We start from the raw sequence: 19,978 nt of genomic DNA on the forward strand, positions 1-19,978 counted from the left end.
TGATTTTGATTTATGTCAACGTTTGATGTATGTGAAGGTTCATTTGAGCATGCTGTTCACAGATTCACATAGGAAAGCCCCAAACGCAGCGTGACACCAATGTGTGTGTGTGTGTGTGTGTGTCTGTGTGGAGGCCTTAATAAGCTCAATCAAGCACAAACCACATGAGCCACATGCTGCTGAGCCAGGATTCACCAATGATCCTGCTGCAGCGCTCAGAAGCTACAACCCGGACCTTCACTCAAAGATGCTCTGAGGTGGCAGAGTAACTTTTTCAACTTCAGTTCAACACTGAACTGACTTGTTTGAACATTGAACATTGCTCTGCATACTGTCGTTATCATTTATTTATTTTATATCTTCACTGTAACCTTTTGCACCATTATGTCACGGCTATCTGCACTTTATCTGTTTTACTGTTATCTGCAAATTATAAATTATAATGCCTTAATACCTCCACCTATTTATGCTGTCAGTCACACCAGTCACTTTATTGTCATACCTGCTGCTGATATGTGCCTGTTTACCTAATTCTTGCACTTAGTAGTTTTTGATATAGTGGTATATATATATATATAGTGGTATAGGGGTAGTTGTTGTGGTGGTTTTGTTGTGCATGTCTCTACTTGTTTATTTATGTGTGCACACTATGGGGGGCTTGTAATCTCATTGTACTTGTATAATGACAATAAAGGCATTCTATTCTATTCTATTCTATTGTATTCTATTCTAACTTTTTCAACTTCAGTTCAACACTGAGTCTATAAAATGACAAAATAAAGCTTTAATTGTTAAGCTTTAGTACCAAGAGTACAGAGGCAGAAGAAATATTCAATGGATTACACAACTCAAGTTGTGAGTTTTCTGTTTAGAACAGCACAAGTTCTCACTTAATAAAAATGTCCTGAAAATCAAAAACTCAGGTCCTCACAAAGATAGAAGTACAGGATCACACAAACACATTATTTTCCTCCAGATATTTCTCCTCTAGGCTTTAATCTGAAAGATGACTGACTCACCCTCCTGTCTGTGACATTTTTCCTGTTTCCTTTAATTCACTGAACGAGGCAACAAACTGTTTCATGATTAAAAAACAGAACGTGCAGCCCTAAATCCACCTTTAACTGAACACAGATTTACTGTTTCAGCCCAGCGGGTGGAATTCACCACAGATTCAATGTTTCCTCCTCCTCCTCCTCCTAAAGAAATAACATCCAGCAGCTCCTCACATCCATCAGGCACAGAGTGATGAATCCCTGAGAGCACATCAGCCTCAAAATCTGCTCAATCTCCTCCTCTCTCTGTCTTATTTTTGTAGGGGATCTCTTTGTGCTGAGCGGGTAGAACAATTATTCAAATTGAATCCCTGTCTGCAGGTAGGAGGCTGGGAGGGATGAGGGAGGAAGAGTGGAGGGGAGGAGTATAGGGGGGTGAGATATATAGGGCTATAGGGGAAGATCTCGTGTCTCAAGTATTATAATTTACATGAGGATTCTGGTGGAATGGCAGAGAGAAGAGTGGAAGGTTTTTCAGCCATAATTAGTAAATGAAAAAAAAAGAGTGGGTGTAACATCATCTTTGTCTAATGAACAAAATCAGCAAAAATATTGTGTGAACTTCACCTCTTTACCCTGTTTTCTTATTTAAAATGTCTTACTTGGAATAAATCTCGTGGAAAACAGTTTTCTACAGGCTTGACTGTGCAAGATGGTTTGTTATACAGTTTGGAAAAGAAGAGACATTTTCTATAAAATACAGGCCAGGTGATTGTATGAACCAATCAGATTAATGAACCACACAATGCAGCCAATCCTTGACCAAAGCAAGTCAAGAAATACTCTCCAGTTTTGATGTACAACCCTAAAAACCTGAAACATATACTTAGACTGGAGGACCCCGCATCCATGATTTCCAAAAACAATGTGAAGTGTGGACAGAACACTTTCAGATGAACTTTGCATTTACAGATGCAGCGACAAACTGTGTTTACAGACAATTGTTCCCGAGCCCACTCAATTCTGAGAGACTTTGTTCTTAAACTGTTGGGCTATTTGCAGTTTTGGCCAAAGTGGTGAACCTCTCTCCATGCATGCTTGTAAAGGACTAAGCCTTTCAAGCTTTCATACCCAATTATGATACTATCATGAACCTGTTTACATTTTTTGGAATTAGTCTTGTAGTTAATACTAGCAGCATGCACGCTAACCTCTTTAGCAGCCTCCATTGTTGCTTTCGATCAGTTGCTTCTCACATGTGTCGTCACACACAGTATTAAACCATGGCTGTAGCTATTGCGGCAGCTTTTTTCAGTTTTAAAAAAATGGTAAAACTTCATTTGTATAGCTTAGTATTTGCAACATTTCAATAGCTTATTAGTTGAGATTTAACAACCATTTTCTGATATTGCACTGCTGTGGTAAACATTTGGTTTAGGCACAAAAAACATTTTGGTTAGGGTAAGTTTATGAATTGTCTCAAATACTTTACAAATAATGACAGAAAACATTGACAGACAAAGCGAAACAGATGGAATACTCAAAAGAAAAAGTCACGTTGAGTTTCAGCCTTCAGCAGAAGTGAAGATTTCCACTTGTAATGACAGAAATTCTCTTTGCAGAGTCATGAAAAGAAGGTAAGCCTTGGTGATAAATGCTTGCGTTCAGGAGCCAGAGAGGGAAAATGAAATAAAATCTTTTGTGAAACCTACGGACAGCCTTGATTCAACCAGAGAGAGAGAAAAGTTCATCTCACATGTTTGAACACAGGACACGGGCAGCATAGAAAGAAAACCAAATAAATCATAAATTATCCTTTTCAATGGCGTTCTTAATAAATCATATGAACAAGGGTGTCATTTCTTCTGGGAATGTCACTTGCACGATTTGAAATCTATTGAGGAGGTCCAGATCGGGTTTATTGGATACATCCATGTGTGTTTCAACAGCGCTGTCTTTTGGTTTGTCTCTTAGCTTTGTGTATATACCGAAAATGAGAATATATATATCATGTATCTGAGCAGTTTTACAACAAAACAAGGACTGACAGAGCAGAGACACAATGACAGATGTACGGACGAACAATACGGTTTTCAAATATTCATCCAAAACACAGTCACTATATGTATTTCCTTAAATGAGGCTCATGTGAAAGTCGTGCACTAGTTTGATGGGGAAAAAAAGTTTTTACGCCCCCATGAGAAATTTTTTGTTTTGTTTGTTTTTTGGTGGTGTTCTTAATGTTCTTATGAGATGGAAATACTTCTCGAATAAGTTGCGACGTAACAAACATTTTAAGTCACATGACTGATCAATTCCATGACTGCAACACACAGGTCTGATGTAACCTTCTTCATATTAATACATGAAACAAGCAACCAATGTCACATTTCATGTTTGTTGCATTTTTTTTTTCATTGGTTGAAGTTCGTCCGGCTTTCTTCTAATTACGTCGCCTTGTTTTGACCTGTTTTTCTGGTTTTCTGACAGGAGAATTGGTGCCAGCTACTTGTTATGTTGTGGACCAGTGGATGTAAACAAGCATTCATGCACATTTTACTGAATTAATCAAAAATTTCAAACTATTACTAAAATAAATCTGTCAGATCATCTGACTAACATATCATCAGATCTCAACTACCAACCTGGTGAGTTATTATTACTGGTAGACATGATAAACAAAACTACCCAAATAAGACATCACAGTGAGCTGGAATTATACTATTAATTATATCCATTATCAGCCAATCCATCTGTCATTTCCCAATAAAATATGGAAACCTTTATAGATAATCACACTTCCTTAAATGTTCTGTGCTATTTGACAGTGGATCTGTGAAATGAGTGTGTCAGCACATATGAGAAGTGTGAGATTTAATATTCCACAGCTGCGTGTGTGAAGTTTTGTGATGATTAAAGTTATGTGAAAGCAGGCGGATCATCAGACTGCAGCAGATCGCACTGAGTCGGGAATAATGAACGCAACGGAAATAGGAGGAAATAAAACCAGACGACCATATTTGGTGTTAAATAATGAGTGGAGGATTCCCTGATGACAGCGTCAGCATTCGTGCTTCCTGCTGACAAAGGCCTCCACCCGCCGGGAGGTCGACCGCCATTAGAAGAGCTCGGACCGTGATGACGAGGAAGAGAGGATTATGTAGAGGAAGAATGAAGGTGTGAAATAAAAGAAGGGTTAATGAGGGAGTGGTAAGTCCTCCTATTGCTTGGTGATAAGATGGAGGGAAAACGTGTGCTAAAACGACACCGATGAAGAACGGTTGATGAATAATGTTTTTTATCACCTTTTTTTCTCTGAATCATCTCTCTTAATGACTTAACCTACTAAATGATTCCTGCCAACTACTTCCTTGTCGCTGATTGGTTGAAATGTCGGTGATCTTAGAGCTCACAGAACCAGATGAAAATGTGGAGAAATTCAACAAGAAAAACTTGTCAGAAAAGTGTAGAGACGCTGTCACGTGTTCCACGTTTAGTTTGGTGGTTGAGCTTTTTGTTTTCTCTAACTATATTTTTGTAAACAGAAAATATTTGTGAGTCATGGAGAGAATTATGAGAAATATGTATGACTGAGCTTCATGTAAGTCTTACATTTTATCTGTAAAACTGATGTTTTTACTGGCACATTATCTGCAATAGAATCTCAGAATGCATCAGCTATCATCTGACAACAATGTAGCCTCTGGGGGCAACGTATGAATTCAGATAATGGTCGTCAATCTGTTTGGTTCTCAGACTGCATGTTAACCAATGCGTTCTGGCTCTTTTGCTGCCCTTACACATTGTTGCAACCAAAGCTGACTCAAACATGATTCTTCAATACTGTCCAGACTACCAACAGTAACCAAAACACTCCTGATACTCAGAGCTCAAATTCATATGCTGATATCTGTTTTTAGAGATTATCTTGTCAGATTTCCACTCAAAGAAATAGAATGAAATCCCAACAGCTGCTGGAGAGGATCCTCTATGTGGCCTCAACTGTCAGCTGAAGTCGAGCTCACACTGGATGAAGCAGTATCACAGTCTGAGCTGGTTGAGCAGTAGTTTAGTATTCAGTGGTGGTGCTGAAAGCATCAGAGCTTTGAGCAGGAACAAAGAAACAGTCTTGATGCATGTGGTGGTGCTCTGCCCTCCTTTTCTATGTGTTTCCATTCTAGGTATTCTGTGAGCAGGCTCGAATCGTTGTCATGCTGCTTTGCTCTGTTTGTCTGTGAACAATGACACATTGGAAAAAAGGTTTGTGACTACTCAATGTTTTTCCTCGGATATTCAGAAAGTTCATGAGAGTACATTTCTGCTCAGAATTCTGGAATTTTCTTGCGTTAATTGCGAATTGAGGTAATGTCACATCGTCCATTAAAACTGCAGTCAACCCAGAAAAAGCATGTGATGTCACAGGTCATGAAGAGCGATCACAAACTGTAGTAGTCTGTTGAATGCGTCTATGGTCTGTTTCAGACACACTGCATCCATATTTCTATTGGCCAGGTAAGTACATTCACATGATCTATGATAAATAGAGGGAAAGTCTGAGGAGACTGCTGTTGAGAATCTTGAATTTGTCATTAGTCCTGCTTCAAATAAAGTGAATAGAAGAAGCTATGAGCTATGCAACTATGCAACAACTGCATTAAAAGAAATGTTAACAAGATGATGCTGACAATCACCCAGCAGCGGGTTCTTACCATTGAAGCCGACTGCGCGGATGTGGGCCAGCAGCTCCTTGCCATCGATGTTGGCCATGCGTGGGCACAGGCCTGGGTATCCAGCACAGAGCTCGCGGTGCATGTGGTGCAGGGCGTGGGCCATGGCGTACACGGCATCCATCACAAACTGAACCTTCCCCTCCTGCTCATAAGTGGAGTCACGGCCAACTTTCTCCAATCCTGGAACAGAAACAGAGAGGTGTCCCACGATCAATCACTGAAACGATCAAACACATAAAGACACACTGCTGGACTGAGATTGGAAGTCCATTCAATCAGCAAATGATCGAAAGCTCCAGCACAGCTATTGAGTGGCTCTTGTGCTGAGCTCGTTTCACTATCACAACTTCATTCAACGTGAGTCAGAAGTTCTGAAAATATCAGTAAAACATTCACTTGCAACATATTTCATTTGTTTTCTGCCAAAATAGCCAATCTTCAAAAACTATCCACTCATAGTAAAATATTATTTACATCATTGATCCAAATCTAAGCCTCACCTAATCCAAAGTGCTTTTGTTGCCGAAACCTAAGAAAGAGTCTGGACCCCAACCTGGGATGCACTTTATACACTTGCCATCCACCACAACCGACTCCTTCCGACTTCAGCATCTTGCATAACTGTCACTCAAGACATGTCTGAACATAATCCAGGCAGATATTTTGTTGTAACCGCAACATAAACATGAAAACAATTTTTTAGGAGACAGGGTTGTTGTGGCACAGTTCTCTCATATGCTATACAGATCTTGTTATTCATCTTTTCTCTTAACTATGCATTTTCCTGATATTTTAACGTGGATCTAAACACATCTAAACACAAATAGTCATATTTAAAAGACACAGTCTTGGTTTTCTTTTTTTTATTATTTACATATTCAAGACTTCCATAAAGTCCCCCTGATAAAAAGAATTATCCTCTGGGGACCAAAAATATTTGATATTACTGTGAAATTCTGAACTGAACTGAACAGTCGATGTTGAATTTAAAGTGATCAACAGACTAATTGATGGGAGTGCTTCCTCGCAAAAATGTGGCGAAAGAAAAGTGAGGCCTGTTAAACTTTACTTATTTCTGTTTGAGTCTTCTTCCTCTCTGTGTTTCCTTTTTGTTTTGATCCCAAAGGGCATGAGGTTTGTCCTTGCCACCAGGCAGAAAGTAACACACAAAAGGATTATGAGAATGTGAAATGAGACACATTTCCTATAACTAACCCATTAACATAAAAAAATACATTTGGTTCCAACTCATTAGCCGTGATTAAATAACAGAGTGAAGAAGACATCATCATCTTTTATTTGAAAACTCTGTAAAGTCCTTCCAAAAATTTTCACTGAGTAATTACAGTTATTAGAAACTGGCCACTCTGCGATCCCGCCGCTGGGCCGAAAGCAGAGAGAGAACGAAAAAAGGAGGAGGAAACTAACTGCCAGACTGGACCCTCCATCAACAGACAAGACTTCTCTGAATTAATAGGAGCTTAGAAATGAAATCCAATTTAATTTTAATAGCAGGCGGGCAGCAGGGGATCTGTCCGAGGGGAGACATTTGCTCCAGCGGTAAAGACTGATTACACGTCTGTACGTGGTAATGAATGAGCTTAGAATGGTGAGTGGAGAGCCAAGTATGTCAAACAGGCGAGGCAGAGAGGAGATGTACGGCCGAGCTGCAGATGATCACTGCTCGCAGCAGATGACGAGTGTCTCCTCAATATTTAAAGAATACACATGTTTGATCCTGTAAATTCAAATGGCGCTTCAGTGCAGCATTGAATTTACAAGAGGCTCATTGTCCCGCAGGTCTGACGCCGATCTCTGTGGAAGAAGCTTCTCTTTGCTGGAGAGTAGTCATGTGATAATCATATTTAGATTCGACTTTAAACTTGCTTTGAGTATGGATTGGATAATTTATGCAACATTATTTGACTTTTTGAATTAGCACCTGAATCTGCAACATCATTTTGAAGAAAGCTGTAAAAGGCCACCATACTGCACGCTACCTGCTGAGCTGCAAACAGCAGTCAGAGTAGAGCAGAGCAGTCACAGTTAGAGACAAGCTGGTCAACACAGTGGAATATTTAGACAGATATGTTATATTTTAACAGATATTTCCCTCAGGAGTTAGAGGGGAACAAAACAGAGCTAAAAGACAGTGAATATTGGACTTCGTACAAAAAAATATGGTTGGATGTGTAATTAAGCAGCTTAAAAGGTGATATGTCAATGCTCACAAGATGAACAACACTATCGTTCATCCTGGTAGCCTCCTGTTAAGGTGCACACCACATAACAACAATGTCCTGTTTGATTCCTTCCTGCTGTATCCCATGTTTCCTAACTAGCAGACTTGTGTGGACTGGTAGCTGTAGGGTGCCAGTTCACTTCCTGAGCACTGGACTGTTAAACTGCAAGGTACATTACCCAAATCTGCTCCTAGGGTGCTGTTACATGGCTGCCCATCACTCCACCATCTCTCTGTATTTGCATGTCTATATGCTCTTTGTGTGTGTGTGTGTGTGTGTGTGTGTGTGCATGCGTGTGCGTGCATGTGTGTGTTGTTGCATTTCAGGGCTATATGTGTGATAAAAGACCCCCTTTGAATGATCAATAAAGTTCATCTTCATGTCCATTATCTTTTCTTCAATACACTGGCAACTTGATATCTATCATTTTTTTCTGAAAAATCAAAAGGATTCATCCTCTGAGGTCTCCTCGAGTATTTCCTGTTCATTTCATGTAAAGGTGACCTGTAGTCGTAGAGGTATTTGTGTCCTGACACTGACACGGTTTAACACAGTTGCTTCATTTACACAAAATGTCAGTTATTTAACACCTTAAAAGATGTTCTGGACTAAAAGAAGCGCTTTATGAATCGATCATCAACACGAGACATGTCATGAATGAACATGATTTCTTAGAGGAAGTGAGCAGCAGGTTTCCTAAATGTCTTTCGCCTCTCTGTTTGCAAACCAGCTTTAACGGCTGATGATGATGACGATAGTGAAACTCTAACACTGACTGAGGTGAGACAGACAGCTTCATAATAGCTGCTGGCATTTCAATTACACATCACTTACAGGGTAAATGTAATTCCTTCTCGACCGGACAGACATGTTTCTGTTTTCTCATGTCGCTTTTCTTTCTCTCTCTCTCTCGCAGGCATCCTTCTGTTTCAATTAGATTTGGAAATTAGATTAACCGCAAACTAATTACAGAGGTTAGCTGTAATGGGATGAGTTCAGGGGAAAACAGCCTAACTGTTGTGACTCCCATGCATGAATTTACATTAATAGGGTTTTTTCATTGGCTATGTTGTTTATCAGTAACATCAGTCTGTGTCAGATTAATCAGCGAGGATTAACAATGATGTTTCCACAATCAACACAACAGTGATTCTGAATACATGACATGCCGCTCAAACATTCATTAATTCATCTTGCGTCCATGTCAGAAATGAAGACTATTGTTTACTTACAGCACCGTTTATTTTCTTATCTTTATGTTCAAAATATGATTTGCATAAAAATCAACAAACAGCATGTCACATGAAAAACGAACGCACAGCACATGAGATGAAAAGCATCATTAATCATCTTAAATCATTCAATCATCTACCAGCACAAGATTTCTCGTTTCATTTTAGGTTCATGATTCAGACTCGAAAACTGTTTTTAATTTTCAAGTCAAATAAACAAAACCAAATTCTAGAGTAACAAGTCCCATGTCAAGACCATGACCTGTATCGTCTTGACACTGTGCGTTTCAGCTCTATGACGTTGCATTCACCACACTGTTTTGGTTTGTGAGCAGATTTTGTTCTCATTCCCAGCAGAGCAAAGCAAAGCACGTATTAACACTTCTGTTTCTGCTGGAATCACACACATTTCCTAGACTGGACGTGATCAGCTCCAGCAGCTGCATTGCAGCCAAAACTGGCTCGACTCAAATTATTTTTGGTACCAGGTACTTTTCTCGATTTTATTTCCCACTGCAGATAGTACTTCTCATTGTAGGTGGGAGTCTTATGGAGAATATCAAAGGGATGTCGTTCTTGATTCTTCAGTATGTGGCTATTTGTTAAAGCAAGGAGACAAAGTTTGTCCCAGAGAAGGCTGAAGGCAGCAAGACAAAAGATTGCTGAAATAAACGGGAGAGTGTGATCTCTTGTTGCTCTGTGTGCTGTGTGTGTGTTGTTCAAGTGATGATTTCAGTGATGTTCTCTTTGATCAATTTTACTAGGTACCAGGTTTCATCCACTACAAATCTGAGACAAAGCCCAGACAGGGCAGGACAGGTAAGTGCAGACTGTAGTCCTAAGTTAAGGTGAGCACAAGTTCACAAGTCTGCAAGTTCATGTCAAGTCAAACTGGATGTTTCTAGAAAATGCTGAATAAGTAATGTCAAGAATCCATGCACTGACCAGCGTAATATTCAGACCAATCTGCAAAAAGTGCTTCTCGCAAAGAGCACTGTGGACTGTCAGAGTGAGACCAGTCCGAATGAGCAGAAGATTCTGTTTCTTGTGATCTGTGGTAAGACTATGCAGGACTAAAACGTTTATAAGTCCGGAGTGGCATCGATTGTGTTCAAAATAATTCATAAGACTGTTTCCCTGGTGAAGATCTCCTCTTCCAATTCTACTAGTTCCTTTTGTTATGATTTGGTGCTCTATTAATAAAATTGAATCGAATTGAAAGGAACTGAAATTTACTCTATGGGGGTCAGTTTCCCATTGACACTGTGGCTCGATTGTTCCATCTACTGTCTATTGTTTGTAAATCTAATTACAAATCTGATGATGCTTGTCAAATAGAAGCACAGAGAATGGAGATGATGAAGTGTGTGTTTGTTAAATGCATTTGAAGTGCATTCTGGTTTGCATTTGGTCATAAACATAATGAAGTAATGAATTCTGAAACTATGGATGGGAGTTAGTTGCAAAGGACTACTTAATTCAACAATTCTTTAAATAAATATGTTTAAAATGTTACATTATCTGATATTAAACCACTAATTAGGACAGCTTTATTTTGTGGTCAAATTTATAAAGTAAGTGAAATAAGGCACTGATGTATGGGTTTTTGCAATATTTATGAATGTGTATATTTTCTGTTGCCTACATATGTTTGGAATAGCATGTTGTTTTCTCTCTGTTTTTTTCTGTTGACCGAATGGCTAAATAAATAATCTATGATGAACTATGAAACTAAACTGCTAAAATAAAAGGAGAAAAATAAAAGGGAGAACTGTTTGGTAACGTTCCAGAGTGCTGCTGAACACTGAACAGCTGCTCGATCTCTGACACAGAGGCAGCGTTTCCCCTCAGAGATCATCGCTGCTTTCAAACAGAAGAAAGAAAGACATCCGGCCTCTGTCGAAATCACTTCTTCTTCTGTTGATGTTTCTAACCAAACAAACTGCAGCACAAAAGTCAGAAGAAAAACGTACACAAGGCGGCACAAAGAGGTGTTCAAATGCAAATCTGGCTTTCATATCCACTCAGTGTATTTCAAAGGAATGTGCAGCACAGAGGAGTACAAAGGGAGGGAACAGTGCTCGCAAAAAGGTGAGAAAACAATGAGGCTCTTAACTCAGCAAACACATCGTTCAACAAAGCAGAACAGAATCAAATATTCATGTTTTCCTGGTGAAAGTGTGTTTGTGCAACCTCCAGGTGAAAGAACGGATCCTGGAGTGAAAAACAAGATTTCACCTGAATAAAAGAAACTCGATACTCTCCACAACTTCATTCCTGCTGCTGGGGGAACAGTTACAAAAAAAAAAAGACATCGAACTTAATTTTCCCTTAAAGGAAGTGAAAGAAACTAAAATGTTCATTACAGTTATGGTTTCAAATTACACGGGAGCTAAGGGATGCTCAGCTCCCCTGAAAAAGATGTGAGCTCCCATGAAAGCCTACTTGCAGGGGGAGCGCTGAAACAGCTCAATCTGTGGCCACGATGGTTCTGAAATGGAGTGAGAAAATCAAGCTAAAACCCCTGACTCAAAACAGTTTAATTTCTAAATATCCTGATGACCAAACTGTTTATCAAGTGGAGGTTTTGTCCTGATTTGGTGTGAGAGTAAAGGTTAGGGGGTCACCCAAAGGTTGGCATTGGTAGAGTTTATGTAAATCTCTTCAGCAGTTTTTAAAGATATTTTAAAGTGTCCTTGGATGTTGAATATGAGAATAAATAACTTGTCAGGACTTTGTTTTTGCTTCACTGCTGCAGCACATCAGAAAGCTACACACTGTCATCACCTGAATTCGGTGTGCAAATGACAAACGTGTCTCCATTATACAAACAAGCGTCACTGGCGCGGCAGCTGCTCCCAACACAAACAAACAGAACACTAATTATAGATCAGAATCAATGAAAAGCTGTCAGAGGATCCATCAGCTGAAGGCTGAGGAGATCAGGGGTGACTCAGAGCAACAAAGGTTCGGACCCTCGACCTTCATACAGAAACAGTAGCTCGACTGTGAAAAGGATCAGAGACAGAGGTTTTCAGACTGATGCAGATCATTCGGCTGTCCCAGCAGCTGGGGAGGCGTGATGGTGTCTGTGTTTGATTGACAGCAGCTGGGCAAGAAGTAAACAAACTGCCGCTGCAGTCAGCATGAGCAGATGGTGTGTTGTTAGAGGAGTAAGAAGCACACCATCGTCTAACTGGACCAAAGGGACATTTGCAGGTATGTTTACATGCTGTTTAATGTGCCACACACTAGCGGCATCCTTTTACCCTTTTGGAGGCTCGTTCATCAAGTCAAGCTGCAGGACAGGACGTGTGCACATGTTTGTCAGATAAGAAGGAGACTTTAGCAGGAAAGCTGATGTGGAGTCAGCGGTTTAGTGTGAACGTCTGCTCTGCCTACGATGTCACCACTTAATGCACGACTTTAATGTGCCACTTGATAGTGAATTTCCCTGGTGTGGGATCATTAAAGTCTACCTGCGTCTTATCTTATTGGCTAAATTGAAATAAGGTCTCCGTCTTGATCATTGATCCATCTCTTATTTTATGTGCGCCCCTAAATTTGCACCAAACCGTTTTTTCAAAATATAAATTAAGGCTTTTTACGCATGCAGCCTGTGTCTGTTCAACAAATGTTAGCATCAGATAATGCTTCATTTACATATTTAAACAATCATTTCAGAAAACCTAATTTGGATAAATCCATTCAATACTTAAGAATAATTCCTTAAGATATTACTGTGCTGTTCTAACCCAAATCCCAATCTTAATAGCACCTTAAAGTCATTGGTGATTTCTCACTTATTTTTAAATAAAAATTCTTGATAAAAAAACACTTCATTACCACCACTGTAATATTCTAGAGAAACACCATTTATTAAGCTTTGAAAACTTCAGAGAGTTTTCAAGCTTGTGTCTGGTGTATAGGATTCTACACGGTCTGGCCCAAGCATGTCTTTTGGAGTTTGCAGGTCATCGTCCTGCTAGTTCCATTCGATCCTCAAGAATAGCATCTGTTTACGAAAGTAGTATACCTCCTTACTGCACAACTTTTGGGCAGTCTTCTTTTTCTTTTAAGGCCGCAACACAGTGGAATGCACTACCAGTTAATTTAAAGAGCTGTCTTTCCATCAGGAGCTTTAAATCACAGCTGAAATGTTCACTAAAAAACAGTCAAAACTGTAACCACTGATTTATGGTGCTGACAGAATGTTTTTATGTTGTGTGTGTTTGTGTGTGTCATGAGTGACTTGTCTATTGTATTTATGTATATGTTCATATGTTTTTTGATGTTTTATGTCCTGCCAGGGACTGCGGATGTAAATTAGCCTGAGGCTAACTCTGGTACAATGCATGAAATGGCAACATTTATGTTTTAATTGTACATGGTCCCTAATAAACGTAAACAAACAAAAACAAACAAACAAATGAATGGACAAATTAAGGGATCTCTGGATACCAACGCCTTGATTTTTGCTTTAAGGGATTAATTAAGGGTATTTTAAGAGATTATTGTTTCATACTGCAAGTCTGAGCTGTGGGGAGGTGATTATGACTTCACGTATCAAAGAAGGAAGTGAAGGAGGAAGAAAAAAACTGACTTTATAATTTACTCTCGCCTGGGTAGGGGGGAGGAGCTGGAGGGGGAGGGTGGAGGTTGAGTGGGAATGGGGGTGCAATTACAGTATTGGATTGGTTTTTCAAAGGCGACACACTTTATCTGGCAGGAAATGAGGTGCTTAGAGGCAAAGGTGGCATGGTGGAGCAGCGACATCGTCCCTGAGCGGACGGTGATGCAACATCACCCTCAGACCTCAGGCTACCATGTCTTATGGATATTTAATTATCCTAATTAATAACAATTAATGAGCAGGCCTTCCTTAGTGCCCTCTGAAAGGATCGTACCGAGCGTGCTCTAATCTCTGTCAGCTGGTGAGATGCTCCTGAGGCTGCTTATTGCCCTGCTGGAGGATTTAAAGGTCCACAGATGTACACTGAAAACATGATCAATTTATACAATGTATTAAAAGATTCAAAACAGTGGCTCATAAACTTGGCATCTGAGCGTTTGTATCAAATCAGTGTCTACTTTGGGCACACTGTCACACAGAGGTTTTACATGGTTTATTAAATTTATACAAATTATAAAGTTTTTCTTTATAGCCTCATACATGAAGTTTTGAACTCCTCAGTTAAATTCTGGTAATTAAAAGTTAATTAACCCAAAGTTATTATGAAGAGATGAGCCACATTTCATGGCAATAAATCCAATTTGTTGAGACATTTAACTAAAGTCCACCAAAGTCAGATAAATTCATAATCTGGGGAACATGAGTTAAAAAAAGTCACGGCAATCCATCAAATAGTTGAGATATTTCATTCTGAACCAAAGTGGTGGACTGACAGGCTGAGCGTTAACTGTGCAGCAGGGCCAATGTTGGAGTGACCTTATACGCTGAAACAAGCTTAGGGGGAAAATGTTCTCACTTGATTCATTACTTAAATGAGCAGTCTCCTTGTGAGTTTGTAGTCTCAATCGCTAGTTTCTCCTTCCACACAACATGATTTTATAAAATGATGGTCCCATTTAGAGTAAAATAGATGATGGTATGCTTTAAGTGTGGCTACCTTGTGATTGAAAAGTCATTCTTACTGAGTCTGTATAGCACAGCACACCAGGCTAATAACACTCTGTTAGAGCATTGACTGTTTCTCTCTTTACATGTTTTCAGAACAGATGTTAGTTTGACCAGACAGGCTGCCATTTTGTCTTGCTTATAAACAGCCAAACCAAGAGCAGCCCAACTGGCAATGTGTCATTCACCAGCTCCATGTCTTGGTCGTCCATATGGTCACTCCTGGCTCCAAAAAACAAGATGGTAACGTCCATAATGCCAAACTCCAGACTTCAAAATGGTTGCACAAACCAAAGATTGACGTCACGATGAGTTTACACTTTGTTGCAGCGTAACACACACAAATACTCCCAGACAGACTCACACCCACCTGCAGCCTTGCCTGCAACGATGCAAACATCTGTCTCTGCACACACACACACACACACACACACACACACACGCATGCACACACAGGTGGATGCTGCGATGCTGAATCAGGTGATGCTGTTTGTGTGGTGACTCTGGTGCAGATTCAAAACTCAATCTGGAGCTTCCAACACAGTGAGCTGAGTCTGACAGCAGCAGACTGATCAAAGCCGTCCACTGATCTCAGGTAAAGACTCGCAGTGTTATCAGCAACTGGGACAGAGCAGCTATTCTCAGAGCGCTGACGCTGTTCTTCTGTTGTTTCACGTCTGTCTGCACCATCGCCTGTGTTTACTCAACACCTTCCACAAATCCAGTTTTGCGTGTCGGACATGTTTGTAAAGGATTTGGCCCTTTGGTGCCCCCTGTTCTACAGAGAAAGTCCTCCTGAATCAGGGAGGATTACATCGTGCTCATCAGTCAGCACAGAGAGACTCAAGGGACGAAAGCTGGGAGTGACTGTCGAGAGGAAGAAGATTTCTTTTTTTTTAAGATTCTAATTTACATCTGCTTTCAGTGGAGGCCTGAATCCACGGTGAATTGAAACAAGGTTTAACAAAAAAAAGTCACAAGTTAAGATATAAATCCCTGATGTTTTTAAAAAAACTGGAAAGTTCAGCAAACAACACTAAAATAATTCTCAAGGATCTGCACATCTGGATGAAAATATTCCACCTGCTGCAAGATGCAAAATATTTTTTTTTTACCCATCTCCGATGTTGTATGTATCCTGCATCCAATCATTTTTCACGCCACTTGATAAACGCTTTGGGTTGGAGTGTTCAGAGTGTGGACTCTGTCTACAAACACTTTATTTTATATTCATTGTTAAACTGAGCATGATTGAGTGAATGTTCAATTAATTACAGACGGAAGATGGAGGATGGATGATGGATGCTCCATGTTGTGGGGTCGAGCGCTCAGGCCCAAAATAATTATCCAGCATGTTAATTGGCAGTCAACACTGGTCAGAAATCCAACTCATGAATATGAATAGAGTTTGAGTGTTGGGGTGTCTCAATGAGAGAACCAACTCCATTAACCCACCAACATCGAGGACATCCTGGACTGAAGTACCATACTGGATTTTTACTCACATTATCCCGGAGTGGTTATAGGAAAATATAGTGTCTCTGTTTAATTTTGGTTGTTCGTACATGTAGTAAATTAAGAAGATGCCATGTTCAGTCTTCACAAGGCAGTTTTGGTCAATCCAGTCGGACAAATCAGGACAAAAACAAAACAGACATCATTCTACAAACACAGCTTTTAATCTGCATTTATCACAACCTCCACTTTTCTGTTCTGAGGCTCTCCACCAGATTTTGGAACCTGGAGTTGCTTGGATTCAGACAAGAGCTCGCTGGTTTTCTTCACCACACATGTGCATGCTGTTCTGGCTTGATCTACCACACTGAGGTAAAGATAAAGGAGGGTGGTTGAATAAAACCGTCCTGAATGAGCCGTGGGTAAACTGCTGGGTGTTGACACTGTGTTGCATCAGTCTGGCATGAGTCCTGGTCATGATGGACAGACATCACCGCAGGACAGGTTATAAAAACGTTGAGTTTGAAACTCCAGTTGCAGATCTTCTGCAACTTTCTATATAAGAAACTAAATAAACGCTAATTCAGCAGGTTTGGTTTGTTGGCTCCTCCACCATTTCTGTCAGTGATAATTTATCTACAATGCTGCTGAATGTGCTGCAGCTGATTTTTTACAAAATATTCCATATTTTATTTATTTATTTATTTATTTATTTATTTTCAGAAGCACAAACAGAAAACTGTCCTGAGCAGAGGAAACCTCCGGAGCTGCACCAAAAAACCACACAACTCTCTCTTTATAGCTAACAGGCTTATTTTGTCATGCTGATTCAGTCTGATGTCTCTCTTTTTGAAATAAAGAAGCAGACATGGATCTGAGCAGACCGTGTGGCTGACAGACGTATCTAACGGCAGCTGCTGTTCATCCTCCTCAAACAGAAGAGAAAGAGAAAGGATGTAAAGGAACTAAATGAGCAGGTGCAACTACATGTAATAATATATCAGGACTTTTTTGCACAATGAGTACTTTTACTTTTAAAACTTGCAGGTTGTTATTTACACTGTGCGGTTAGGACTTTTACTGAATACCTTGTCCATTAGTGATGAGGAGTAGAAGCCTCACACAGTGGACCTGCAGCAGAGTTTATTTCAGGTTTCTGCCCCTGAAATCGCTCTGAGCCTCCTCAGAACAGCTGTGTCAGGAACAAAGAATTTAACCACATCTTGGTTCTGTAGTTTTGAGACTCTTGAGAGAAGAATAAGTGCAGAGGAACACATTTGATTTCCGTGATGTGATTGTGGTTGTTGCTTCAGGGAGAAAATTGTGTGAATGCGTGTGTGTGTGTGTATGGGTGTGTCAAGATACAGCAATAAGTTTTTGAGGTGTCTGAAAGAAATCATAAGAAGCAAAATAAATTATAAACCCTGAGTGAAGTTTGATTTTGTGATCACATCTTAGATACGAGAGGGTAGAGGAAGCAGGAGGTGAATAAAAGAAATAGGAGGTAGATGAAGGAAGGATGTAAAGAAGAAACGGATGAATAAATACTCTAAGGAAGGAAGTAGACATAGGTAAAAAGGAAGTAGAGAAGAAAAGGAGGAGGCAGACAAAGAGAATTAAGAAAGGAGACAGAGGAGTGAACGAGGAGTAAAAGGAGGTAGAGTCCTTTTTACTGAACCTCCTTAGTATATTGAAGGCCATGTTGACCTCAGTGTTTCTTACCTGTGCATTTCTTCGGACTGCCAGGTCTCTTGCCGTGCATCCCCAGTTTGCAGGCAAAGTTCTCCTCCCAGAACTCAGCGAACCAGACGTTCCTGCGGTTGTTGGATAGGGAGCGGCTCTTGAAGTAGCGATCAAACGCTGTGAAATAAAGGAAACTGTTTATACCATGATGATCGCCTTTTAAAATATCCTCAGAATTGTGTTCAGGTTTTGTTTAGTGCTGTCAAAATTAACGCGTTAATTTTGTCGAATAATTTTAAAGAATTAACGCGTTAAAAATAATTAACGCAATTAACGCGGTTTTGTTTACTTCCGGTGGCGGCCGCCATTTTGGATGTGGCAAAGTAGAGCTTTGTTTCCCAGATATATTAGTGTGTGTGTGTGTGTGTGTGTGTGTGTGAATGGGTGTATAAGAGGCATTAACTTAAAGCCCTCACGGAGACTGCATTGCAGACCACAGACCACATTGCCCACAGCTAAAACCGGCCCTGCTTGTATTAGTTTACGGGCAGATCTGCCACATCCAATATGGCCGACAAGGTAACGTATCGCAGCAACGGAACCAACCTGCTCAATGAGGCGTCTATGTATATATGTCTATGATCTATCCTAACTAAAGGAGAGTCTATGTATATATGTCTATGATCTATCCTAACTAAAGGAGAGTCTATGGCGGAAAGATGGATAAGGACGGACTTTTAGGGGGAACATTTCATTTTAAAAAGTTGCCCGACGGCTCGTTGGACAAAAACAAGGCAATTTGCACAGTTTGCAAAGCCAAATTTAAATTCCACAGAAGTAACACGACTTTAACATATCACCTCAAAGCAAAACAGCCAGTCTACACTACAGGAGTGTAGCACTCGTCAGTACATTTCCTCATTCTGGCTTTTTTCTATTAGCACTGTGCATATGTGCACCTTAAGCCAATAAAATGAATGAATTTAAATATACTTTCTCTGTGTTTATTCTACATTAATTTGATCATTTTACATAAATAAATATTCATTATAAGCTTCAGTCTCAGAAAAATGCATTTAATTTATTGATACATTTATTGATAGATTAATCGCGATTAATCGCAATTAATTACAGACATTTTTGCGATTAATTAGTTAATTTTTTTTAATCGATTGACAGCCCTAGTTTTGTTACATGACAGGCTGTTCTAAGTTCTGTTTCCTGCCTCACCGTCCACTGACGCCCTCTTGGGAAGGATGGTGACAGCGCCCTCAGCCACCCGTTCCTGCTGGACCACCGGAGAGATCTTGGAGCCCCAGCTGTCAGAGCCCACCCACAGGAAGTGACCTGTCAGGTTGTTGCGTTTCGCTGCATCCAAGATTCGTCTGTCAGGGTCATGGGTGAAACAGAGCACAGAATCACTTCTCCCTCCTGAATAAAAAACTACAACATGGAATATATTTTACATGTTAAGAAATAGACCAGAGCCTAACACCAAAACCCCACCGGGCAAGGCTTTGTCACGTTGTGGCCGCAATGCTATTTTGGTCCATTCCAGACTTTAATAACTTGCTCATATTTGGCCTTTTTACTTGGTTTATGAGCTTCTAAATATGTAAATATGCTACATAGTTAATTTGTTTCCCTTTTGGGGAGGCCCACTTCTGAAACGGACCATGAAGGGGCCAGTAGGGTTTGAAACATTAACTAGAAGGCTGTGATGAGCTCTGGCAGTCGCAGATCGGAATTTAGGGGTAAAACCATGCTAGCGGTTATATTTACTTAAGCAGTGCTGTGTTTTGAAGTAAATGCTAATATCAGGATGTTAACCTAATCTAATTTTAGCTCCAATAAACTATGCTAACCTAATTACCACACTAACATGCAGATGTTTAACAGGTATAATATTTACCATCTTAGTTAGCACTAGAGTCACTAAACTAAAATACTGGTCATAAACCAAAGTACTGAAAAGTTGACCTCCATGTGATCGTAAAAATTA

At 40.0% G+C, this 19,978-nt stretch overlaps 1 protein-coding gene across 2 annotated transcripts in view; it reads right to left on the minus strand.

Annotated features, from left to right (window-relative positions):
- grm8b (glutamate receptor, metabotropic 8b) overlaps window positions 1–19,978 on the minus strand; it is a 125,072-nt gene that overhangs the window by 39,101 nt on the left and 65,993 nt on the right. For both annotated transcript variants that reach the window (XM_027273216.1, XM_027273215.1), the window contains exons 4-6: window positions 19,207–19,361; window positions 18,016–18,153; window positions 5,705–5,905 (exon numbers count right to left, since the gene is read on the minus strand). In XM_027273216.1, coding sequence (XP_027129017.1) covers window positions 5,705–5,905; window positions 18,016–18,153; window positions 19,207–19,361 — 494 coding nt within the window. The remainder of the gene's footprint in view (window positions 1–5,704; window positions 5,906–18,015; window positions 18,154–19,206; window positions 19,362–19,978) is intronic.

Source organism: Larimichthys crocea, chromosome XXI (assembly GCF_000972845.2).
Source record: "Larimichthys crocea isolate SSNF chromosome XXI, L_crocea_2.0, whole genome shotgun sequence".
Classification (NCBI taxonomy): domain Eukaryota; kingdom Metazoa; phylum Chordata; class Actinopteri; family Sciaenidae; genus Larimichthys; species Larimichthys crocea.